The sequence below is a fragment of the Amphimedon queenslandica genome, unplaced genomic scaffold (assembly GCF_000090795.2).
Source record: "Amphimedon queenslandica unplaced genomic scaffold, v1.1 AMPQUscaffold_13484, whole genome shotgun sequence".
NCBI lineage: Eukaryota > Metazoa > Porifera > Demospongiae > Haplosclerida > Niphatidae > Amphimedon > Amphimedon queenslandica.
The window spans coordinates 271,834-297,162 of NW_003546280.1; the positions used below are offsets into that span (position 1 = coordinate 271,834).

At 35.9% G+C, this 25,329-nt stretch overlaps 7 protein-coding genes across 7 annotated transcripts; 4 read left to right on the forward strand and 3 right to left on the reverse strand.

Moving 5' to 3' along the window:
* The first annotated feature begins 57 nt into the window (after window positions 1–57).
* On the forward strand, window positions 58–2,155 carry LOC105311958 (uncharacterized). The gene is made up of 5 exons (XM_019993978.1): window positions 58–112; window positions 159–683; window positions 730–1,065; window positions 1,109–1,426; window positions 1,512–2,155. Exons 1-5 carry the CDS (start codon window positions 58–60, stop codon window positions 2,090–2,092), a joined length of 1,815 nt encoding a protein of 604 aa, XP_019849537.1. The 3' UTR covers window positions 2,093–2,155.
* A 133-nt stretch (window positions 2,156–2,288) lies between these two features.
* On the forward strand, window positions 2,289–4,402 carry LOC100636991 (facilitated trehalose transporter Tret1-2 homolog). The gene is made up of 3 exons (XM_003384807.3): window positions 2,289–2,584; window positions 2,751–2,978; window positions 3,135–4,402. Exons 1-3 carry the CDS (start codon window positions 2,306–2,308, stop codon window positions 4,140–4,142), a joined length of 1,515 nt encoding a protein of 504 aa, XP_003384855.1. The 5' UTR covers window positions 2,289–2,305; the 3' UTR covers window positions 4,143–4,402.
* Window positions 4,403–6,018: 1,616 nt separating this feature from the next.
* On the reverse strand, window positions 6,019–12,450 carry LOC109580620 (uncharacterized). The gene is made up of 10 exons (XM_019994007.1): window positions 11,071–12,450; window positions 10,916–11,013; window positions 9,408–10,811; window positions 9,187–9,360; window positions 7,824–9,136; window positions 7,608–7,774; window positions 7,154–7,484; window positions 6,850–7,110; window positions 6,771–6,804; window positions 6,019–6,724 (listed from the first exon to the last, which is right to left on the reverse strand). Exons 1-3 carry the CDS (start codon window positions 12,431–12,433, stop codon window positions 9,894–9,896), a joined length of 2,379 nt encoding a protein of 792 aa, XP_019849566.1. The 5' UTR covers window positions 12,434–12,450; the 3' UTR covers window positions 6,019–6,724; window positions 6,771–6,804; window positions 6,850–7,110; window positions 7,154–7,484; window positions 7,608–7,774; window positions 7,824–9,136; window positions 9,187–9,360; window positions 9,408–9,893.
* Window positions 12,451–12,459: 9 nt separating this feature from the next.
* On the reverse strand, window positions 12,460–13,577 carry LOC100637118 (endoplasmic reticulum-Golgi intermediate compartment protein 2-like). Its single transcript, XM_003384808.3, has one exon. The coding sequence runs from the start codon at window positions 13,553–13,555 to the stop codon at window positions 12,512–12,514; it is 1,044 nt and encodes a 347-aa protein (XP_003384856.1). The 5' UTR covers window positions 13,556–13,577; the 3' UTR covers window positions 12,460–12,511.
* A 96-nt stretch (window positions 13,578–13,673) lies between these two features.
* On the forward strand, window positions 13,674–16,240 carry LOC100631943 (26S proteasome non-ATPase regulatory subunit 14-like). The gene is made up of 12 exons (XM_003384767.3): window positions 13,674–13,757; window positions 14,356–14,430; window positions 14,677–14,796; window positions 14,895–14,965; window positions 15,055–15,136; window positions 15,199–15,262; window positions 15,320–15,432; window positions 15,481–15,555; window positions 15,604–15,696; window positions 15,753–15,785; window positions 15,836–15,898; window positions 16,006–16,240. The coding sequence occupies exons 1-12, from the start codon at window positions 13,707–13,709 to the stop codon at window positions 16,102–16,104; spliced, it is 939 nt and encodes a 312-aa protein (XP_003384815.1). The 5' UTR covers window positions 13,674–13,706; the 3' UTR covers window positions 16,105–16,240.
* Window positions 16,241–16,286: 46 nt separating this feature from the next.
* LOC100632194 (uncharacterized) lies at window positions 16,287–24,016 on the forward strand. The gene is made up of 23 exons (XM_003384769.3): window positions 16,287–16,572; window positions 16,665–16,796; window positions 16,842–16,920; window positions 17,152–17,753; window positions 18,226–18,379; window positions 18,451–18,562; window positions 18,617–18,768; window positions 19,601–19,721; window positions 20,167–20,306; window positions 20,384–20,483; window positions 20,532–20,624; window positions 20,726–20,884; window positions 20,951–21,103; window positions 21,173–21,425; window positions 21,476–21,577; window positions 21,669–21,757; window positions 21,813–21,869; window positions 21,991–22,136; window positions 22,233–22,398; window positions 22,610–22,747; window positions 22,807–22,941; window positions 23,158–23,501; window positions 23,643–24,016. The coding sequence occupies exons 1-23, from the start codon at window positions 16,308–16,310 to the stop codon at window positions 23,911–23,913; spliced, it is 3,963 nt and encodes a 1,320-aa protein (XP_003384817.3). The 5' UTR covers window positions 16,287–16,307; the 3' UTR covers window positions 23,914–24,016.
* LOC100632069 (dehydrogenase/reductase SDR family member 11-like) lies at window positions 24,008–25,264 on the reverse strand. The gene is made up of 7 exons (XM_003384768.2): window positions 25,082–25,264; window positions 24,804–25,013; window positions 24,659–24,753; window positions 24,473–24,602; window positions 24,328–24,429; window positions 24,199–24,270; window positions 24,008–24,151 (listed from the first exon to the last, which is right to left on the reverse strand). The coding sequence occupies exons 1-7, from the start codon at window positions 25,211–25,213 to the stop codon at window positions 24,110–24,112; spliced, it is 783 nt and encodes a 260-aa protein (XP_003384816.1). The 5' UTR covers window positions 25,214–25,264; the 3' UTR covers window positions 24,008–24,109.
* Between the last annotated feature and the right edge of the window lie 65 nt (window positions 25,265–25,329).

Genomic DNA, 25,329 nt, shown 5'->3' on the forward strand with positions numbered 1-25,329 from the left:
TCCTAAAAAGACCTTTTTGGTGTTTTATCAGTGGTTATTGGAAGTTCATAGCTAGTGATGCTCTTTATTATTTTGTTGGCAATTGTTCTTGAAACATGTAATGGAATTCAAGGTAAGGTAGCAATAATGAATGATATAATAATTTTTCCTTATCACAGTAACACCAACCCACTATCTTGTAACTCCACCAACCACTTATGGTCCTTTTAGTAGCTCCTTTACAACTGATTGCAATGGTGGTCAGATTAGAGGTTTAACAATATGTCCTAATACTGCTAGACTGACTGATAATGTAACTAATGAAGGAATGAACTTTAGTTCTGACAATTTCATGGGATGGAACAAATCATTTGATTTGGAGTTTAACTTTGGATCACCAAATTACTTTTTCACTCAAGTTGATATATATTTCTATTACAATCCATCAGGAGGATATGGATTACCAGATATTAGAACTGGTGTATCTAATAATGGTATTGGCTACATTATTGTAGCATCCACATTCATTGATAATTCAGAATTGTCAGGCAGTGATGATAATGTGCAAGTTCTCTCATTAATTATGTTAACACCACAGAATTTTCTGTTCTTTTATCAATACTTTCGTTTCCAATTCATTTTCTCTTCATCATTTCTATCCACTCAAACATTTATTAGTGAAATGCGGTTTTTTACAAACACTGGTATGTGAAATTAAAATACTAGATTATTTTTTTGTTATATTTTTAGGTACTTCATTTCCTGCACTTCCTATTCAATTTCTGTCACCAAATGAAACAATAGTACAAGATATGGTTCAATCATCACTATCATTATCATGTACAGTGGATAATAATGGAACCTTTCATTGGTCATGGAGTGGACCAGCAGTTACTAATGGAGTCATTAGGCTATCAGATACAACAAGAACTAGTACACTGACAATATCTAATGTTAGTTATAGTGATGCTGGGAACTATACCTGCACTGCCTCTTATCTGGCATTTGGGGATACTGTAGGTAATCCTTTTAACTCAATTAAGCCAGAAATGCCTACTACAAACAATATCCATCTCATCCTTAATGGTAAGTGAAAATAATGCATTATTGTAACTATGTATTCATGTAGGTTCAGTGTTTACTCTATCCCACCCAGTGTTAGCAGTACCTGGTAGTAATGTCAGTTTACAGTGCAATTTCACTGGTTACCTACCATTGAACTATCCAATACAATGGACAGATGAATCAGGTATGATAATAGACTCGAATTACAGTAGTACTGTGGTATCAAATGAGGCTGGAGTATCACAGAGTGGAGCAAGTACAACTGAAGGTGATGTAGTTAGTACTTTAACACTTTTGAGAGTTGATGTTGATGAAGATGGTGAGTATACTTGTGTTATGCTTGGAACAGAACTAAAAGGAACAGTTTCCTTAGTTATTTTAGGTAAACAAATAATAAAAACAATATATGCATTGTGGCAATATACGTGCTAACGGCAACATGCTTTATTACTCTCTTCCTTTTATAGATGTAGTTACTACAACAGTTCAAGGCTCATCAATAACAAAAACTAATAGTGCACCAACTGCAATAGCATTATCAACTGCACCATCAGTTGCAACATCAGTGCCATCATCAGAACCTGCAGCCTCAGGTTTAACAACAATAGTTATTATAGCTATAGCATTAATTGCATCATTTATGGCTGGAATAGCATGTGTACTACTGATATTAATACCAATAATAATAGTGTTAGCTTGTAAGGCTAAAAAGAACAGAGCAGCCAATGATGAGCTAAAGGATATCATGTTTGAATTTGGAGTCAATACAGCATATGGAAGAGGAGGAGAGAGGAGCTTAATATTAGGACACAATAGAGCATATGATGTGAAGAGAGAGGCTGAAACTGAAGCTGTATATGAGGAATTAGATACAGTAGAGTATGAAGAGCTACCAAATGTTATTCCATTGCCTCTGAATCCTGATGATGATGATAATACTGCTGATGTTACTGGGTGTGAAGAAATGCAGGAAGGAGATACTGCACTTGAAAGTAATGAAGAAGAAACAACTCAAGAGGCTCCAGAAGATGAACATGACTATTACTAAATAATACTATTACATTTTTTATGTTCAAGAAACTCTTTTTAGGATTGCATTTTTACACCCACAGTCTAAAATTAATTATAGGCGTGGCTCATTATATTTTAATGAGCCCATAGATATTAGAGTAAATGATAATTTCATTTACTCTATTATCTATGATGAGCCCCTCCTATAATCAGCAAGCAACTCAGCTAGCCTGATGCGCAGCAATTCAATATGGCTACCACGCCAGTAGCCATCAACAATGAAAAAATCCCTCTGCTGTCCAGCCTGTCCTCCAATGGAAACGTTCCAGCATGGAAAGCTATTCAGAAAGAAATATGCAGCAAACAGCAAAGAATATGGGCCGTCACCCTGTTCTCTGTAATGGCCGCGTCTACATCTCTACTAGCCGGATACACTCTTGCCTATCCTTCATGGGCCATCCTTGATCTAAGAGGTCTGGGTGATGCCAGGAGTTTTAAGCACAATAAACTAATGGAGGGATTGTTTGGAGTGAGTATATAATTAGAAGGGTCGGGCTGGTGCTGTGGTGCATCTCTTTGTTTGGAGTTGCCCTTAATGCCTTCAATTGCACCTTAACTTTCTTTCCTTTCTCTTCTCACCCTCTCTCTTGCAAATTACTCATTTTAAATTTCCTCTCTTTTCTCTCTCCCTTTAGGCTATGTCTCCCATTGGTGCAGTGTTTGGTGGGTTGATTGCTGGCTGGTCTGCCGACTGTATAGGACGTAAACCCTCCCTATTGCTCACTGCAGTACCTAGTACAATTGGATGGTCAGCAATAGGTGCTACATATTTCATAGAAAACAAGCTTGCATTTGACGCAGTCATATTGATTGGTCGCTTTTTAACTGGGTTTGGGATTGGATGGTCAATGTTCTGTGCACCAGTAAGAGAAAGAAAGAAAGAAAGAGAGAGAGAGAAAAAAAGTTAAAGAAAGAAAGAACTGAAAAGAGAGAGATATGTGTGTGCAGTGTGAAAAGTAGATTTCAAAGATAAGAGTCTTATCATAAGAGGGGTCATAAACTATCATTGTCTTCATTAGGTTTACATTGCAGAAGTCTCCTCCCCTGCTCTTAGGGGACTATTCAGCTCTCTACCACTGTTTGTCATGAATATTGGCATACTGCTTGTGTATAGCTTGGGAATGGTGTCCTTTATCAAATTCTATCACACAGCTTTCATTGCTGCTATTATATCAGTTATTATCTTCCTAGCTACAATAATTATGCCGGAGTCTCCGCGTTTCCTGATAATGAAGAAAAATACTGCGAAAGCAATGAGAGTCATAAAACAATTGCGTGGGCCTAGAGGAAATGTTAACGAAGAATTTGAGGAGATAAGTTATGCTGTTGCGATGCAGAGTGATCTCTCCTTTTGTCAAGTGATAAAAAAGTTTAAGCAGCGCCAAGTCTGGCTACCATTCGTCCTCTTGATGTTTATAATGTTCTTTAGACAGTTCTCAGGGATCAATGCTCTTATATTCTATGCTGACCCCATACTAAAGAAAGCTGGACTCAAACATGTGAAATTCATTGCATTGATGACTGTAGGGGTGGCTGAAGTGGTACTGACATTCGTGAGTATCTTAGTGGTTGATTTATTTGGGAGAAAGATACTCCTGGTAGTCAGTGCTTTAATCATGTCCATTAGCTCTGGAGGGCTTGGAGTGAGTAGCTACTTTGATAACGATTGTATGCCGTGTCCTTCAATGAACTACCTAATGATTGCATCACTAGCTTTATTCATTATTGGAGTCTCCATTGGGTTTGATTCCATACCATACATACTGATACCAGAGCTGATACCGCTTGATGTTAGAGGAGCCCTTGGCGGTATATTGTCTGCTTTTCACTGGCTCTGTGCTGTTTTTGTTGCTGGCCTCTATCTATTGTGTGCTGGGTTTGATGGAGCCATAACATGGTGGACATTCGCTTTCTTTAATCTTGCTTCATTTGCCTTTGTTGCTGCTTTCCTTCCGGAGACAAAGGGAAAGAAGCTAGAGTCAGTAGGAAGAGAGCTAAGTCCTCAGAGATACAGATTGTGTTCCTAACATTATATCACTATAGCTATTCTTTATTATGTTATAAGAGCATTGAATGCTACTGCACTGTGTGTAGAGTATTGGAATGCAATTATATGATTTACGGCTTATTTAATAAAGCCTTCCTTGCACTGTGTGCAATAACCCCCATTATTTTTATATTTTTCCCTGTTCATTTTGGAGCTGATAAATTTCATTTCTTTTTATCATAAGTATTGCTATGCAATGAAATCAATTATTAAAGTGCAAGACAACCACAAGGCAATGAATAATGTTAAAGGGGTGGGTTTAGTGATAGTGATAATTAACACTATTATAACACTACAGTGATAATTGCACAACTTTAACACTTGTTACAACTGCATGCATTCTGTCTAATTAACAGATTCTAATATATAGTACTATCATTATGGGATATCATTTAGCTGTCAGCGAGCGTTTGGAGTATTTGATACATGGTTTCGTCCATTGATTCCTTAACATTCATACCATTAGTAGCACCAGAATTATCTTCTGTATAAAAGGGAATTAGTAAAATATGTTCATTTAGCATTTGCATACCAATTTCTTGTTGGTCTTTACTTGCTTTCATGCTCTTGTCTTCTTGCCCTGAGTTATTTTCTTTTCCATGATCGCTCTTTTTAGTGCTATCATTGTTTTCTCCAAGTGAGGTTTGCTTTACTTTAAATGTACTGATCTCTAGTCCTGTGTATGGCTCTAATACGGAGGATGCTTTGAGCGATGGCCTCCTATAAAAAAATAATATTGCTACACATACATGTTTGTGGAAAGTTCCAACAAAATTAATTTTTTAAAAATTGCTAGTCTATAATTTGTCAAAAATAGTTTCTCCATTTTTATGCTTTATTTGATGCATATACTTTTTTACATGGTGTATAAAGTTTGAGCTGATTCTGATCAAAATAGAGTTTTTTTATGAATTTTTAAAGTTGCTCCAAAATCCCCTGTACTATAGTACAGGGTCATCAGCATCATTTTACCAAAAATTGTAATGAGAACCAGCTCATATTTTAGGGTGTATGTTTTAATAGATAATTGATTTATAATCAAGCACCTCAAAAATGAAACACTTGTCTTTAAGCAAGTTTCTTCTCTAAGCAACTCCGTAACTATAAAAATTAAGAAATTAAAAAGTATCATGTATAAAATACCTTTTAAATTATATGACCTTTTCTTTTTGCTTCGCCTCCTCCAAATGACACACAAGCAGCAACAAATGACAATTAATGTAAAGACTATCAAAGCAACTATAGGCCCTCCTATGAGTGCTATATATGTAATATCAATACCACTGGCTGTAGGGGATACACTAGCTGGTGTTGATAGTTCTGATTCAGATATAGTAAATGACATTGTAGTAGGATTAGTATAAAAAGAAGTAGTGATTTTATTAAATGAAAAAGATGTAGTACTACTATCAGACAGTAAGCTGTAACTAGCAGTAAGAGAAAAGGAAGAAGTGATTTCATCAATTGAAAAAGATGAGCTATTAGGTGATAAGCTATTGTTGGCAGTGAATGACATTGTAGTAAAAAAAAGAGAAGAAGTGACTTCACTGGTTGAAGATGTACTATTTGTTGATGAGCTTTGATTAGCAGTTGCAGTAGGAGAAAAAATTTCTGAAGGAGTGGGTTCACTTGATAAATTAAATGAACTACTAGTTGGCTCAAAATCAAAAGATGACCCAGAACCTGATAAAATACATCATTATTATTACACATACTTATGGTGACATACCATTCTCAGGTTCATTAGACATAACCATCTGAGCAGATAATAAAGGGAAGAGTAAGAAGAGATAAAGGCTCATTGCGAAGCTCCACACAACAACTAGATTAGATAGAGGGATTATTATGCTGTGTTATGCGTTAAAATTGAGATGTTTGCTGTTTAGTAGAAGAAAGAATGCACTACACTACACATTGCAAGCAACAACAAAACAAAATAAATAAAAATATATGTACTATACTACAAAAGATGTTCCTATAAACACTGAATGTTGCTTTCATCAAAGTTCAATAACAATGGGATTACTGATGTCTGCTATTCTTGCACTTGAAGACAAAGGCTCCTCTGCATCAGTACTGCTAATAAGCTGGTCTTTATCTTTCTCTTTGCTTTCAGTACCAAACGATTGAAGAGTGAGGAGATCCATTACTGCAGCGTTAAGCACAGCATCTATGTCATCTTGTTGCTCTACGTCTGGTTGTTTGTTTTTCTCAGAGCTATCTGTTGTCATAACTGGAGCGGATTGTTGATCTATCTCTCCCTCTTGCTTTTCTTTGCTTTGTGACTCTTCGCCTTTTGTTTCATTAGCAGATTCTGCTGTTGCAGCATGTTCCGATGCAGTTCCTGGATCAGGTGACATCTTGCTTCCTGTTGCTTCAATGGTTGCACTCTCTTCTACTGATGCTACTGCAGGCTCTGTTGGTTTGGTGACATTTTCAGCTTTTTCTTTTCCTTCATTTGCTTTATCCTTGGGTTTTTCTATTGGTTTCTCTTCAGTAGTACTTTTGGTTTTTTCTCCTTCAATGTTAGTATTTACACTACTGTAAAGCACATTCGTTAATCTAAAAATTATTAAAACTATAAAAACATTTGCTATTAGTAACTCACTGTACATTCCCTCTTTCAGGAGATATTTCATCAACTGTAATTATAAAATAATATTTTTAACATTTAATAGTAACATTACCTCTTGTTGTATATATTCTGGGTTTTCTTCTAGATGAGCGGCGACTCTTGCAAAAGAAAAAGCAACATAAGCACCAGCCAACAAACCCAAAAGTACAACAGCATAGTGCTACACCACCAGCTGACCAGATTATGATTGTGACAGTCGAGTTATCAAGCATTATATCACCAAAGATATAATCAAAGTGACAAGATGTTGAATTATCATTATCATGATCTTCTTCTGAATTTTCTCTAATGTTCAGAGACTCTTCTTCATACCCTATGTAGTCATGAAAGATTATAACATCAATTTGTATAATTACATTCATTTTTAGAAGAGCAAGGGATCACTAAAAAGCATGTCCATGCTAATAAGAGGAGAAGAAAAGAGAGCTTCATTCTTCACTGCAGATCCTACACTACTGCTTCAAGAATATAGAGTGTGTGTCTTTTGTCAGTTTTGAATAAACTTAAGTCATCTACACTAAACAAACATGCTAATGTGTCCTTGTTTATCCACACCTACTGTTACAACATGTCACACTTTACATAAATATAATGAAAACTCATAATACTATATTATAAAAATATACAAGCAGCAAATATATAATAGTCTACTAAAGAAGTTTTCATTATCCCTACTTCCCAAAAGTCCTACAGAAAAGAGAAAAAATTGTTGAAGGATTGAGAACCAAGTTGTCCAATTTTAAGTGTTTATTTTTAAATTATAATAGTTCATTGATCATGTTCATCAGAAGCAATCTCTTGTTATCTTACTTTTCATTTCTGCCTATAATACATTGCACAGAAGCAGCAAAAGCATCCACTCAAGCAAAAGGAGAGAGTGGCCAGGAAGACTCCAACTATTGACCACATTACAACTGGTTGAGAGTCAAAGTAACATTTTACTTTATCACTGAAATCAGCATCATCATCATCATCATCTACAATTTTTAACAAAATATAGTCCATCAACAACTTAGTATGGCTTACTTTCACCATTTATACAGACAGTAAAGAGAAAGAAGCATAGTAAGAGAAGATACTTCATGATCTTTGGATTGGTAGTAGCTAGACTAACAGTGATATAAGGAAAGACTAACTAGCTATAAACTCAAAGGAGCTAGCGCATTCCACCCACTGTGTAAATGAATAATGAAATCATCAACAGCTATAGAACGAGTAAATAAAGCACATGCTGCATATGCAAAACCTATCATGCTATGGTGTGATTATGCATGTGCTTTTTATTAAGCTAATGAAGATTCTGTTTCACAACTGATGAAATAACAAGAATTAGTAAAAACAGTCATAAAACACATTTTAATCAATAATTACTGCATTATAATGCATTTTATGTACTAAAGTCTACTCGCTCGTATTGAAAGCTTGATACATTCATGTCTTCATATGAATCATCACGTTTTATAGTTTCATAAGGATGTGAAGGAGCATCAAGCAGTGACATATTTATACGCTCATACGGATGAGAAGTAGTACCAGATGCATCCATCTGCTCGAATGAATCACTCCGCATGTTCAACTTCTCACAGGTGTCAGGCAGTGTGGGCTCGCAAATTATATGATCATTCGATTTATTGTACTCTGGAGCTTTGGAATCTTCATCCTCTGAATCAGATGCATCCATCTGCTCATTTGAATCACTCCGCATGTTCAACTTCTCGCAGGCGTCAGGCAGTGTGGGCTCGCAAATTATATGATCATTCGATTTATTGTACTCTGGGACTTTGGAATCTTCATCCTCTGAATCATCAATGTGCACTTCTTTTGAATCATGAACTTTCTCTTGAGCTTGCACTTCCTTTGAATCATTAGTTGTTTCAACATGCTCTTTAGCGATAGGGATAACAAAACTCGAATTTTGAGGAGATGAATTAATTTCAAGAGCTAATTTTTCTTCACTTTCTTTTTTGCAAGGCTTAGCATCATCTTGAACATCATCAGACTTTTTTGGTGAAGGGACCTCAGAAACTTCCGCTATCTGAAAAGAACCGATTGCATCTTTTTCCTGTGAAGGCAAAGCTGAAGTAGCAGACACGTTAACGATCAAAGAAGGTATGTTTAAAACTAGAGCAGGGACGTTGACATGAGTTACTGTTGTTTCTAAAGGTTTGCTTATAAAAGAATTGTGCTCATTCATTGCTTGCTCTAAAGGAAAGTTCTCATTGTTGTCAGCAGAAATGGCAACTTCTTTATAACCATTGAAGTCCACCCTACAAATATCTATTAGATAATCTTTTAGATTTTTAATATATAAACTTACGCTTTTTTCATGCGAACTCTTTCTATAAAATAATATATAATTAAAAAAACTATCAAATGGAGTTAAATGTACCTCTTGTCACATTGTATCTCCCTGACCTACTGCAGCATTTACAGCATGTCTCACCACAGCAGTAGCACCAACTCACACAACCCCAAATGAAAAAAAACACTGACGACGCCACAGCCATCCAAAAAAAGTATGGTGGAATTTTATAATCATGTGCATCACATGTATGATTACGTCCTATAATAGATATACACATTACACAATAACAGCAGGACAATACTTACCAGTGCAAATGTGCACGAGACAAAAGCAGAGACACAAGACAAGAAGGAAAGAATAATTCATTCTGACAGTTTGAATGAGTGGCTCACTGGTGCAAGGTGAAAATATAGAAATGTATAGTACTTTGAATGACCTAACGTGTAACGTAAGTGCTAACACATTAGCCAAAATAACAACTCAATCTCTCTTTGTATATCTACACCTACTGGTGTAACAACGAAGACAAATGCAACATTATCAAAATTAGAAAAATGATTGACCTCAAAGCCAAAATGTAAATTGAATGAATGAATACTAAATCATGAGCAAAATGATAAATGATGAATGTAGTAACAAAACTGAAATGTTTTACTGAGAAACTAGAGCCATAGTCGAAGCATTACAATAATAAAAAAACTAATGATTGGATGAATGAATAAATGATAAACGGTCATTTGAATTATACTAACCAAGGTCGCAACAAAAGGTTACGCCAGTGTGTGTTTACTTTATAAAAGAGATCCTTCAGAAGGAATACAGCAAGCACCTTCATCTCCAACTACAACATTCAGCTCATTCACTTCACTTTCATCATCAGACCCATCTGATACAAACAAAAGCTGACCAGGTGGGCCCTCTGAAATAAAAGCTCCATCAATAATGTTAGGAGCTTCTACTCCAGCAATTCCTGGCTCAGTAGATATAGTGAGCAACATAGGTTGATTTATCAGCTCAGAATCAGCATGAGATAACACTGAGGCCAGTACCGGATTAACTACTGGTGATTCAAATTGAAGAATTGATGATTCTGAATTGAGAGCAATACCGGGGTGATGCAGTAAGGTGATATGCCCAACCTCTCCATTAACATCTTCTGTCTCCTTCTCATATTTGATCTCGTAATGACTGGAATCAGTATCATGACTCACAGCTGATACAGAATTTGAAAGCAGAGCATCAAAATCAATAGAAGATGACGAATCAGTTGAATATTCATCATTTATTTCGAGAGAAAACTCTTGAGAACTAATTTGAGATGCAAGCTGATCATAAAACGTCTTGATATCAGCGTCAACGTGATCAAGCTCTCGTATGGTGCCTTGAGAAGAAATATCAGAAACTATTTGACTGCAGCATTGATCAGTTGTGTTTGAACTTTGAGAGAAGACGATATCAGATGAGACTTGAGTTAACATTGTTTCATCCAATAGCTGATGATCGGTATCATCGGCTGATATTTGACTAGCACAAGATGTCAAATTACTTGAGATAAATTGATCATCTTTTGATTCCAATGCTTGTGAAGCAGAATGAGGTACAGAGATAGTGATTAGTGGTGATTGAGAACAGGCAGGTTCTAATGGAGTATTGTCTTGTTTCATTGTTTCGTTCCTCACTTCATCTTTTATGTCTTCGTTATCTTCAAACTAAAAAATAAATATCAAATATTAATACAATGTACATGTACATGTAGAATTTAGACATTAACAAAAGGTGTCCTTAACTTTGCAAGGGGCAATGTCTTACTCACTGAATTAATTTCTTCTTGTTGACTGACACACTCAATTAGTGTTGATATAATGTGGGAATTGGCAACAGCTTTAGCACATTCTTCAGTATCTCCCATACCTATAGCAAGACAATAAATAATAAAATAATGTCATATCAGCTCCTTGTTATACTGACCTATTCCTGATATAGACATTATCTTTATGACGCACATAAAGTACTTGAAAGGAACGCTGTACGAACACGTGATGTATTCAGGCTGAGGCCAACCACACTCGGCAGCTAAATTTTGAATAATTGATTCCTGATCCTCAGAATCAGGAGAATGGGAATCAGCTTGGGCAGAACAGGAATCAGTCTCAACCAAAGTGTTGGTAAGTTGATGGACTGACGCAGTTTCTAAAGGTGCATCGTGACATTTCTTTAATAACTGCAATAATTTTAGACTGGCTATCCTTTTAGCATCATTCTTCCTCCTGTTACTCCCAGTAGAGGTCATCGGGCCAGCTATAGCCTTCACGACAACATACTTATTTCCTTGCATTTGCTCTTGTCTCTCGAGTCGATACTCAATCTCAAACTGAACGATGTATCCTTTACGATACGCAACGTCAACCAAAGTCTCGGTAAGGTTCCGCTCCATTGTCGTATTATAGCTATATGTGATATTATCATCTTCGTCTTCGTCAGCAGCATTATCATTAGTCTGCTGCAGTGATGACGCCATTAACGTATTCATTGCCTCCTCAGCTGTCCTTGGTACATTATATGTACACTCTCTTCTTTCTACATTGGCAGGTGGGGGAGGAGGAGGGGAAGGAGAGATAGGAGGAGGAAGGGGAGGAGAGATAGGGGGAGGAGAAATAGGAGGAGGAGGAGAAGGGAAAGAAGGAGTAGGAGGAAGAGAGGGGGGAGGAGGAAGAGGAGACAGAGAAACAGGAGGAGACGAAGTTGGCTGAAACCAAGATGACTGAACTATATTAGAGAATACAGGGAGAGGCAAGCAATGGGGAGTTGGCAGCAAGGAGAAGCCTGAGGACTCGGGGACAAAAGGTGTGGCTAAAGGAGAAAGGGACGAGACTTGAGACAACATGTACGAATCAATTTGATTTTTCAGCTGTGTCACTGATTGCTCAACGTTATTTATTTTCCCATGATGATCAGTGTTCTTTCTTTTGGCACATTTATTAGTCGCCTTATTGTTGTTGCTATTATTAGTATTTTTCGTCTGGCTACACAAGACCATGGTACTATTAAGTGACGGCTTCCTTTGGCAGGCCTCTTTTTGCGTTGACTTCTTATAAATATTTGTCGCTGCCTCCAATTCAGCGGATGTGCGAGCTATGAAAGGAGTTGGGCCGTATCCGTGGTAATTGTCATTGCCAAAAGTAATGCAAACGTAATAGCAAGTAGAGCCAGGAAAGATTGTAGATGGAGGCGGAGTGGAGCTGCCAGTAGCTAGTACAGGAGTAGAATAAGATAGCTTTAGTCCTCTTTTATCAGCTTCTTCTTCAATGTACTGTCTTGGATTAGTGGCCATTGCAAAGCATGTGGGATGGGAGTGGCTAGTTATTAAATAGTTATTAAAATAATTAATATTTATAAATATTGTGATTGTTCATGTTTCTTCGCTCTTTGTTCTCTTGAAAAACCCTAGTATGTAGCCCAAGAACTGGCTTATCATGCCTAATGTAGCAAAAACCCCACCAACAATAGCACAAAGTCTAACCAAAAACAGCGATAAAGGTCTATCGACCTCCTTCATTAAAACCATCAGAGAATAAATCTCGTATTTAAAAAAGAGGCCAGGCAGCCCATGACTACCTGCTTTATGACTGATAGCTCTATTCCTCTCTGTCACAGAGTACTGGTTTGTATGTAAATCACTCCCTCCTCTCATTTGTAGTGTAGTTGGTACAATCTGTATGTAATACTGGAACAATCGGTTCGACTCGCGAGCAATGACATAAGTTCCTTCAAGAGGGTCTACCATCCCAGGGGTAGAGACACCAAACCCAAATGAGTCTATCCGGTGAGAAAAATTGATCATGTTTGTGGGTACGAATGCACTGAGATGGGCATGACCCTGTGGATGAGGTACGGCTTGGCCAGCGGTTATATGAAAGTTGCCAGATACTTTGTTGACTTGAATGTGACCGTGGACACGACAGCTGGTGAGAGGAGCAGAGTGCTGGGGGTGCTCGGGAAACGGGATGTACTGCTGGGGGTGAGAGTCGAACATGACGTCACGTAGCAACCGAAGTCCTTCGTGTCGACGGATGACCTCTTGCTTAGCCGCTAACCATGCTTTCTGTTCTTTGTTGAGTTCGAAAATAGTCGGTTCTTTGTGAACCTCTTGCTGTAAGCTCTTAGAGCTACCAGCAGCATCTACTACATCAGCTCCTAGGAACTCGCAAGGCATTGCTACTGTGATATCGAACCTAAGCTTAAGTGTAGAGGTCATGTCTGTATCCACCATGTATTCATAAAGTATCTCAGAGTCTTTGAAATAAGAGAGTTCTGATACGATCAGGAAGAGTATAATGGTTATAGAAACAATGGAAAAGAGTCCTCCTCTGGTTGTGGGCTTTATGTAGTCCTCGGAGACTTTAGGAAAGGCGTCAAATTCTTTTACAACTTTCAAGGCTTGCCTTCTCCTCATTTTGATTTGAATGGTTCAAATAGCCACACCCATCGCCAAGATAGACTCCGCCTATATTTTCTAATTAAAGAGCATCTCAGCATTAGCAACTCAGCATCTAAAAATTGTGAAAAATTTATCAACAGAAACTCACAGAAAGAAGATAAGGAAAATGGAGCGTCTTCTTCAGTTAGGGGCCGGTGGATTACATGGGATTGGTCAGGTAAGGAGGAAAAAACGTGTTTGAACATTACAGAGTGGTATAATAGTATTAAAATAATAATTAGAAGGGCAGTAAATTGATATAATTATACTAGCCAGTTTTTTCTGATACGTATACATGTTTATATGTTGTGTAGAAAGTTTGAACTGATTTTGATCAAGTTTGAATTAATTATGAATTTTTAAAGTGGCTCAAAATTGGGCAAAAGGATTTTGGCCAACTTTTGCCAAAAATGAAAAGTAGAGAATTTTATGTTTTTATAATTTTTTCTGATGCGCATATATCTTATTATGTTGCGTAGAAAGTTTGAACTGATTCTGATCAAGTTTGAATTTTTTATCAATTTTTAAAGTTGCTTAAAAATTGGACAAAAGTCGCTGTACTATAGTACAGGGATTTTGGCCAAATTTTGTCAAAAAGGAAAAGGTGAGAATTCTCCATTTTTATAATTTTTTCTGATGCATATACATGTACTTATGCTGTGTAGAAAATTTGAACTGATTCCGATTAAAATTTGGAATTTTTACAATTTTTTGAAGTTCCTTTAGAATTAATTTTATATGTCCCATACTTTATTTCAATTAATTATTATATATAGCCTCCTCCTGGTGTTGATACTCCAATGATGGACACTGCAGAAACCGTATACATATCTTCGCTGGCTTTACTGAAAGTGGGTTCAATTTATTTTTAATTTATTCATGTGTAATGTATTATTATTATTATTATTATTATTATTATTATTATTATTATTATCATTATCATCATCATTATTATTATTATTATTATTATTATTATTATCATTATTACCATTATTATTATGAGAGAAAAGGGCAACAAAAAGAGAGGAAATATATAGAAAGGAGGAGAGGGAGAACCCGAGAGAAAGTTATTATTATTATTATTATTATCATTATAGATGTTAAAGCATGGACGTGCTGGAGTACCAATGGAAGTGATGGGTTTGATGTTAGGAGAATTGGTTGATGATTACACTGTACGAGTCATTGATGTATTTGCAATGCCACAGAGTGGAACGGTAAGCACTTCACTTTCATTCAAATGTACAAATATATGTATTATTATGCATGTGTGTACTATCTTTTCATTTTTGTGTGTACATTTTGTCTCCCTCAGGGTGTATCAGTAGAAGCAGTTGATCCTGTATTTCAATCTAACATGTTGGACATGTTGAAACAAACTGGAAGGTATGAGAGTACTACGTGTACATTATTATTATTATTATTATTTATTTATTTATTTATTTATCTATTTATTATTAATTTTTTTGCTGTAGACCTGAGATGGTCGTTGGTTGGTACCACTCTCACCCGGGGTTCGGTTGTTGGCTATCAGGAGTTGATATTAACACACAGCAAGTAAAGCACTTTTTCAATAAAGGACTACATGACACTCTTACTCTCTCTCCTCTTTTTTTTAGAGTTTTGAAGCTCTTTCTGCAAGAGCAGTGGCTGTGGTTGTTGATCCCATTCAAAGTGTTAAAGGTAATTTGAATGCAGTCTTTTACCCACTGCTATTGCACATATTATATCATTCAATAGGAAAGGTAGTGATTGATGCTTTTAGGTTGACTGATCCACGGATGCAGGCTCTCGGCCAAGAGCCTCGACAGACCACCTCTAATCTTGGGCACCTTCAGAAACCATCAATACAGGTTTGACTAGTTTTGTAAACCTGTTTCTTCACCTCCTTCTCTTTCTAGGCTTTGATACATGGTTTGGGTCGGCATTACTATTCACTGCCAATTAATTATAGAAAGAACGAGCTTGAATATAAAGTAATCGAGTGATTTTTAATAATGAGAAATGCTATTTAAAATTTGCAGATGTTAAGTAATCTTCACAAGAAAACCTGGATGACCGGCCTCCAGCTACAAGACTTTAAAGAAATAGGAGCATCAAATGAAAAGACCGTTGAAGTAACTCAGATTGATCCGTCTTTAAAATGACTCCTCTCTTTTTCTTTCTTCTTCAGGAGATGCTAGAACTTGCTAAGAGTTATAACAAAGTGAAGCTCATCTTCCTCTGCTTGAATGATTTGTTATTTCTTATTTCTAGGCACTAGAAGAAGAGGAGGGAATGACCCCAGAGCAGCTGGCAATTAAAAATGTTGGAAAAGTGGTATGTATCCGTCTGATCTAAATTCAAATATATGCTGTATAGCTTTATGTAGCAAGACATTAATTTTATTTGCCATTTTCTGATTGACCATTATCTTAATTTTTTAGGACCCGAAGAGACATCTAGAAGAGAAGGTGGACCAAGTTTTGACTGAAAACATCACACAGACTCTTGGAGCTATGCTGGATACTGTTGTCTTCTCTTGAGGAAGAGGAGAAGAGACTGCCTCACTCTAACTCTCTTTTTTTCAAACTTGCATTCCATACCCACGTTTTGTCACGTGTGTAGCTATAACGTTTAATCTATGATTTAATCTCATGCGTGGGTAATTTCTCTATAAAAGAATAATAATGAATTTTCTTAACACTAGTGTTACACTACTAACACTACACACTTACTGGCTAATTAGATGTTGCGTTGTATAATGGCGGCCCTGAAGCTCTGGTGGGCTCTTTTCTTCTTCTCCTTTTGCTTCTTCTCCACTCCTGTCTCCTCTCAGAGCTCCTGTCAAACTACAGAGAATGTGACCATAAGGCCTTCGAGAGATAGGAACGACAGAGGGCTAGATGACTATTTTCGAAGACTGGAAGGCTTAGCTGAAACCATTAACCGTGACGATGGTTTCTACTGCAGCAACGTGACTATTGAGCCAGCCGTTTATATCTTGACTAGAGGCAAGTGGATACTTTGTAAAAGAACACTTTAGAATTTATTTTATGTTGGCAATGTGACAAAAATAAACTAACTATTATTATTGTTATTGTAGAGTATAGCCTTGAGGGTTTCAGTGTTAGTATGAGAGCTACAGGTCGTGTGGTTGTGGTCCTTGGCAGAGGAAGGGACAGTACTGGTGAGCTGACACTGGAGTTTGAGGAAACGAGCTATGTTGAATTTATAGGTATGTTATCTTATTTATTATTAGCTGTTAATTTTGTATCTACAGGCATAAATTTTGATGGTGGACCTGGTTATATTGAGTTTGAGAAAGTCACTCAAGTAACAATACAGGGTAGTATATTTAGGTAAGGAAAGAATAGAGATGAAAGGAATATAATGGAGATGGGGGGAAAAAGGTTGCACTAAAGCACCCCTGGGCCCTGGAAGTTTTATCAACTATGTGTATAATTTAATTTGTGATTTGTTAGCTTCCATATGCCACCTTCCAGCTATCATTGACACTAGCATAATATCATGTATTCTTGCTAACTTGCACATTATCATTAAATTATAATTATTGCTATTATTACACACAGACAGTTCAGAGAGGGGACACTTGATTTCATTGACTGTGAGAGCATTACTATTGAGAACACTGTATTCAATAACAATGGTGGCCCCATTATCGGCCGCATAAGAACTTTTCAAGGCGGAGCTGGCGGTCTCTCAGTCCAGTACTCTGATGTGTTTACCAAGAGGCCAAGGTTCTTAATCAGAAACGTTACTTTCATGTCCAACATGGCCGGCCTTAATGCGAACCTAACCAGTACTGGTTTTACTGAAGTTACGTCAGGTGATTCTTACACAGGGCGAGGAGGAGCGATCTTTCTTTTACTACAAAATGAAATGCCCGTAGAAGGTGTTATAGAGAACTGCCGATTTACTAATAACAGTGCTGCCTTATATGGTGGGGCTGTGTATGTAGCTTTTAACTCTGTATCAAATCACCAGGTCTATATCACCAATTCTGTATTTCGTCAAAATTATGCCGAATTGGCAGGCGGGGCAGTCTTTATGTCTTATCAAGTAGGCGGAGATGACGAACATGTAAACAGCGTTTTTGTAAACGAGTCTCATTTTAACAGAAACTGGTCACCTTACGGCGGAGCTGTATACTTCTTTGTGAGTATTACTGCTGGTAAGTAATTAATTGGATATCAAGTGTCTGTTTATGCTCATGCATGTCACATGGTCTATTAACTGCATTCCACTTATAGTAACAACTAGAATTATTAGTATTGCCTAGTCTAGTATAGTATAATAGTATTTATGGTAGTGACTATATATGTAGCTTCCTGCTTAGAAGCTATTACATCATCTATGACATATGTGACATGTCTCCTAGTCTTCCTCTCTCTCTTTCTCTCTACCTCTCATTCTCTTTACATTGTATAATTTTATGATAAAAGTGCAATTGTATGTGTGCTGTAATTACCATTACTTTTCTAAGCTTTCTAATTATAATACAATTTATATGTTTTGACTTGTGTATTTGTCGGGAAGCCGTCCACAATTTAATTAGTCTGTTCTCAGTCTTCTTTATTTCAATTATAATTTTTATTACATAACATCATTGATTGATCATACGACCCTGTCTCTCTTTGTTCCAGCTGATGAAGACGGTGAATTAGGTACTTTTGCTTCTTTTGAATCGTCTAATTTCACGAGGAACTTTGCCAGCATTTATGGAGCAGCCATTGGAGCTACAGCATTGAACCTTTTTGAGAGCAAAGGGGAAACAAGGCCAGGAGAAATTAGCAATTGGTATGTGTTTAATGAACAACAACAACAACAACAACAATAATAATAATAATAATAATACACTCTTCTTTTAGTACATTCACTGATAACTTATCATCTGAAGGGGCTACCATTGGCATAACTAATTTCCCCTTCTTATTTAAAGGGACTAATACTATTAGCAGAAATGAGGGACCAGGACTTATCGTAAGCTTCAATCTAAAATACAATATTATTGTTGTAAATTGCTACTATTGTTAGGTTGTTGGTGTTTTGGTGACTTTTAGTGGTACAATATTGTTTACTGATAATGAAATAAAGAACGCCAGCACTGGTGCTCTCCTCTTTTTAAGCAACGGACAAATTAGACTGATGAGATCCACTACTGTTGAAATAATAGATAACAGAGGAGGGTGAGTCTGTGCAAGTAGGATGAGCAGTAATAAAATATTAGAAATAGACATGACTCTCAATTTTTATTACATTTTCCGATGCATATTGATGCCCTTATGCTAAGTAGAAAGTTTGAGCTGACTCTGATAAATCAATGCATTTTAAAAATGAGTCAATTTTTGTCAAAAATTAATAATACAACCCAGAAATCATCTCAAATTTTTATTACATTTTCTAATGCATACTAATGTTCTTATGCTGTGTAGCAAGTTTGAGCTGATTCCGACTTTAATTTTTCAAGTTACGGCCATTTTTAAAAAACTTCAAAATTCTGAAAAATACCCAAGGCTATAGCCCATAGTTTTTTCCGAAAAATGGCTCCAAAATCACCCCACATTTTTATTACATTTTCTGATACATATTAATGTCCTTATGCTGTGTAGCAAGTTTGAGCTGATTCTGACTTTAATTTTTCAAGTTACGGCCATTTTTAAAAAACTTCAAAATTCTGAAAAATACCCAAGGCTATAGCCCATGGTTTTTTCCAAAAAATGGCTCTGAAATCACCCCACATTTTTATTACATTCTCTGATACATATTAATGTCCTTATGCTATGTAGCAAGTTTGAGCTGATTCCGACTTCAATTTTTCAAGTTACGGCCTTTTTAAGAAAATATCAAAATTCTGAAAAATACCCAAGGCTATAGCCCATGGTTTTTTCCGAAAAATGGCTCTGAAATCACCCCAAATTTTTATTACATTTTTTGATACATATTGATGTTCTTATGCTTTTGTCAAAAATTAATACAACTATATACTTATAATCATACTCTATTGCTTACTTTACACAGTTGGGGTGCTGGTATTGTCCCTACAATTGCATTTACTCCCTCGGCCTACACTGAACTATCAAGGAACCCACTGTGCTCCTTTTTATACGAGGACACCTCAGTTCCCCCTGACCAATGGGAGGTATGTTCATGTATCTGTACTATATAGTTTATAATAATGGTGATAGGACCTTTTGAGATCCATTCAAAAATTGTTAACACTGTTTCTTTATAATTGAAAAGATGAGGCTTTACTTAAAATTGTTGCAAGTTATAAAAGCCATAAACCTTGCAATAGCATCATGGGTTCTCCAATTTCCATTTCCTGCCACACCCTCAATTAATTGCTTATTGCATTTCAAGTTAGATGTGTACTAACTGTAAAGCCATAGATAGTGAGTATAATAATGGTAAACACACAAGCAAGAGTATCTATTAACCAATGGAACTGTCAATCTAATGTATAATAGAGCTGGAATGCTTTCTATTCTTATACAGTGTATGTTTCAGCAATGGTTTCTATAGGACTTCTGGTGGTAACATAAGTCTGTGTGTATTAACTATATGTACATTTACTCTTCCTCCAGGTTAACATGACAATAAATGAAAACAGAGCTATTGTTGGTAGTGCAGTGTATGTTAATGATATACGTCGATGCTCTTGGGTAGGAGGTACCAGTAACTTCAACATAAGCCGAGCCTATCAATGGAGATTCATGAAAATTGGGTATGCACTAATGTATAGTACTATTATTATTATTATTATTATTATTATTATTATTATTATTATTATTATTAATGTAGGCCTAATAATGCAAACAGTGCTCGTGTTGGTAATACTGAGTATGATGTTCAGACCCAACCAGTTGACACTGTAGTTGGTTCACAGGGTCGAGAAGAAAGAGTAAGAGAGAGCCGTATACACAACTATGCACATTTTAATTTTTAATAGGTTGAGGGTTTTCCTGGTCAACCAATAAGATTGAATATATACTCGACTAGTGAAACTGGTACACGTACTTATGCTATATGGGGCTTTCGGCCGGTAAGGAGAAAGAGAGAGAGAGAGAGAGAGAGAAAGAAAGAAAGAGAGAGAGAAAAAATTATGTGCAACTCCCTCTATCTCTTTCTCTCTCTCTTCTCTAGATTAATAATCCTCGCAACTCTGTTATATTTGATCCGTCCGCTGTATCAGCTAGAGATAACTTAGAGCGCCCAGTTGAGATCTATTACTTTTTAACTGACGATTCATTTGATCTTGATAATGTTAGAATTACAGTCCAAGCATCTACTCTATTAACTGAAGTATGAGAGTATCTTAATGTAACTAAGGATTTAAGAGGATCTGATATTTGTTTTATATGTATATAGGATGAAAGTAAAGTTACTTTTAATTTAACTTTGAGGTCTTGTCCAGCTGGTACTGTACTCTCCATAGTTCCTGGCAACACTTATTATGGTTGTGCCTGCCATACAGACAGGACTGATATAAACAGCTGTGAAGACAGGACTGTGTATATTACTGTGAGACTAGAGACAATTACAATACTCAAATCATACTCTCTTCTTTCTGCTCCTTTGTCTTCTCTCTAGCTCAATAAATGGGCTGCTATCACAGACAATTCACGTGATAAGTTATTCCTCATAGACTGTCCACCTGGTTACTGCAGGTGTACGCCATTTCTGAGTGCCAGTCTAATCAATACTGGTATCACTAGCAATAATGGAGGCAATGGAGGAAATGGAGGAAATAATTTTGGTGATATACCTAGCGATTCTTTCATTACTTGTGATTATGTGTTCAATACTGATTATAATGATTCTATATGCAGCTGTGATAGAACAGGTATAGCCCGCCTTTTATGACTATATTAATTGACTCATGTTTTGAACTAGGAGTGTTATGTGGGCAGTGTATTAATCACACTAGTGTTAGCGTCCTGCTGAACAAGTGCACCAGTTGCAGTAATGCTAACAGTATTTTTATTGTTTTATTAAGTAAGAGACAGAGAAGGGGGCTGAATGCAAGAAGAAAGGAGAGAATAAAATAGCATGAATTTATTATTTTTTTTCCCATTATTATGCATAGTTGTGATTGATATTGCAGCTTTTCTTGTTATGCTGATAGTAATGATACCAATGAGAGATTGGTATATCTCTTGTATCTATTATCTACAGGTAAATAATAATAATAATAATGTTGTCATTATTATTTGTGTTGTTTTTGTTTTAGCTTATCTCAATTATCTCTCTACGCTTTCCTGAAACTTTTGACAGAGTCCAGCCATATGTAAGTCAATAGAGACGTATAAGTAATACATTATCTTTTAAGTTATCATGAAAATATCAAGTTATCATAAAAAATACTGATGCAACTTTATTTTATATTGTCTTTTTTTCACCATTTTTAGTTGTATTATGCTACCAGTTTACTGAGTTTCTATTTTCCTTACGACTTCTGTGTTTATTCCAACACGTCCACCATTGTTTCTTATGTATTAAAATTCATTCCAATGATGTGTGCAACTATAGTTATACCCTCAGTCAGCTTTGTTAGGTAAATTATCATCATCATCATCATTATCATTATTATTATTATTGCTATTATATTTTGCTTATAAATATGAGACACTTTTTCACTTTCATTTTTTAGAGATTGTCTCTTAAAGCGTAAATTAAAGAGAGTCCCTCATCATGGTACCGTGGACATATGTCAAGCAATCTTCATGCCGGCACTCTATGCAGCTCTCTCAGTTTTTAACTGTCCTTTAGTTCCCATTAGTAATGGAGGTGGCGGAAATGATATAAGACATGAATTGGTAAACATTTTTATAGTATAGCACTACTTTTATTTATGGATATAAAAAGTTGCTGCTAGATAGAAAAAAGTTTGCAAAATAAGCTAATTAATTCATTAAATAGAGTATAGCATAAAAATTTCAATAAAATTAAAATCTATAAAGTTTAGAATATGTGCTATATAGTATTAATGTTTTTAATTTTCCACCTCCTCTTTTTTCGTTTTCTCAGCGTTGGTATCACGATGGTTCTGTGAAGTGTTTCTCTGGTGGTCATATTGGCTTGACTTTCCTTGCGTTGCTAGTTATAATTTATTCTATTGCTACAACTTTTGTTACCTTTTTATTCTCACTGGATAAATCTGAAAAGGTATAAAAATAATCTATCATTTGACTTTCCTTCTCCCTCTCTCTCTCTCTCTCTTCTAGCTACACAGGTGCTTTTATTTTGCAGCTGAGTCTTTACATGCTCAGTTTAATGACAAGTATCCCTATTGGGGTACCATTATACTAATGAAGAAGATGGTATTGGTCATTCTGCTAGTTGCTATACCTTCCAATATTGTTAGTAAATTGATCTATATACATGTAGCTGTACACACTGCACTAAATGCTTTACTAAAAGACCATTGACACTATGGTTCATGGTACATGCTTTTGAGCTAAAAGTAATAGATGCATGTTAAACTTGAATAATGTTTGATGAACCTGCTACATGGCCAATACTTGTTTTAAAGTGTTTTTAATACTGAATAACTTTTATTATTATTTCTTTTTTAGGGTATACTATTGTTAGTAATTACAGCATTTGCTGGTCTGGAGATGTTGCTAGAGCCCTTTAAAACGCTACTAGGCAACATTGTTAATGCTTTAATGGGCTGCCTTGTTTTCATTTTGCTTGCTCTTACTCAAGTCAGCAAGTTTTTAGAAGATTATCATTACAGCTCCTACGAGACAATCCAGCCCCTCTCATCACTGGTTGATGACAGCGATCCTAAGTGCAACTTTGATTTAAGGACCACCACATTGGTTAAAGTCATGGCCTTCTTTTATTATCTGCCACTTTTGGTTACAATCGTATTGATTATTGGTAATGTTATATGGACTATTACAACTAAATACATGTAAGTATATATAATATATATAATGCATGCTAGTTGACTGTATGTAAAATAAATGACGACCGTCTTTAATCTCTAAGTCTCTCTTCATATAAATACCACTGCATTAAATCATTATTGACATTATATAATTGTACTTTATAGCAAATATCGTACCAACAAGAAGAAACGACATAAAGAAAGAGAGATGATCTCAGTACTAACTAGAGTCCCTTCAACCACTGGTAATGTTGAAAAAGGAAGGACTCTAACAACTACTACGTTCATTAAGAGATCAGAGTTAGACCATACTCCACCAGTATCACCCAGCAGACTGGAAGAATCGGTAGAGATCAATTGGAAACCGGCCAAGACTAAAAGAAATAGACTTAGTTTTTTTAAAAACATGAAAAGAGAACAAGAGACTTCAATGTAATAATTACATCATATCATCTATATGTTCAGTCATGCTATAAGTAAATCATTATTATACCAACAGTTTTTTACATGATATTAAGGAAAACACTGTCTTAAAATTATTAGTGGGAAAATTTCCTATTTCAAGCAGTCCAAAATAAACCATTTTTTCATTGAAATTGATAACTAAAAAAGTTATAGTTAGAAAAATCTATTTATGCTGTCATGCCAGTAGGTCTAATGATAATCTCGTTCACCTACAAATGAAAGTATTTAAAGAGAAACAACAATTAAACTAAATTACCTCCATTCTTGGTGGTGCACTAATGGCAAATACAACAGCATTGGCAATATCTTCAGCTCTAAGTGCTGGACCCTACCCACACACATTCATTTTTATAATAAAAAACAATATAAAATATCTCTAGTTTACATTAGCTACTCTGTCATCAGTTGATTCTACAACTTTTTCTATATCATCGGATTTGATTGCTCTACCAAAAAATTCTGTCTTTACTATTCCAGGTGAAATAGACTGATTGAAAGAATTAAATGTCAGCAAGTTTGTTTATACTTACTGTGCAGCGACAGTTTGACTTCATTTCTCTTAGCTCTTGCCTGACACCTTCAGCAATAGCAGTAATGGCAAATTTGGTGGCAGAATAAAAGTGAACGAGTTTAAGCGGAGGAACAATATGACCTACACGACTGCAAATGAAAAAAAAAAAGTATAATAATATGCCAATGGCAAAAAAATTTAAAACCTGTTAATGAGTATAATATGAGCATCATCTACTCCTCTCTCCTTTACTTGATTCATAAATTCTCTTGTTATAATACAAGGACCTAATACATTAACCTACACATCAGTATCATACAGTGAGAGCAAGAGTCATTGATGTTACTTACATCAAGCATGTTCCTCCAGTCTTTAGTATCACCAGTTAATAAAGGAGCATTATGAGCTAATCCTGCATTATTGACACACACATCAATACCACCAAACTGATCTTTAGCATAACTAAATACACTCTTGATATCATCTTCATTAGTAACATCACATTTCATGCCAACCAGTTTACCACCACTAGCAGTTGTGCCTAAACTATCTGATAATTTCTACAAAAAAATTCAACTATTCAGTGAATTTGTCCCTCCCTCTCTTCTGCTGATTGGCAATATCTAACCTTTATTCTCTCCACATCTCTTGCTGCTCCTAATACTATCATACCATTCTTTACCAGTGATTCAGCAATCCCTGCTCCAATGCCAGAACTGGCTCCTGTCACTAATGCTACTCTACCACACCAACGATCCATGGTATTGTGAATTTGTGATTCCAGCTAGAATTAGGACAGGATCACGTGATCTAAGCCAATCAGCACCCACGTGGATTCACGTGGCCAGCTTAAAATACTACTTTTTCGTTTTTAAC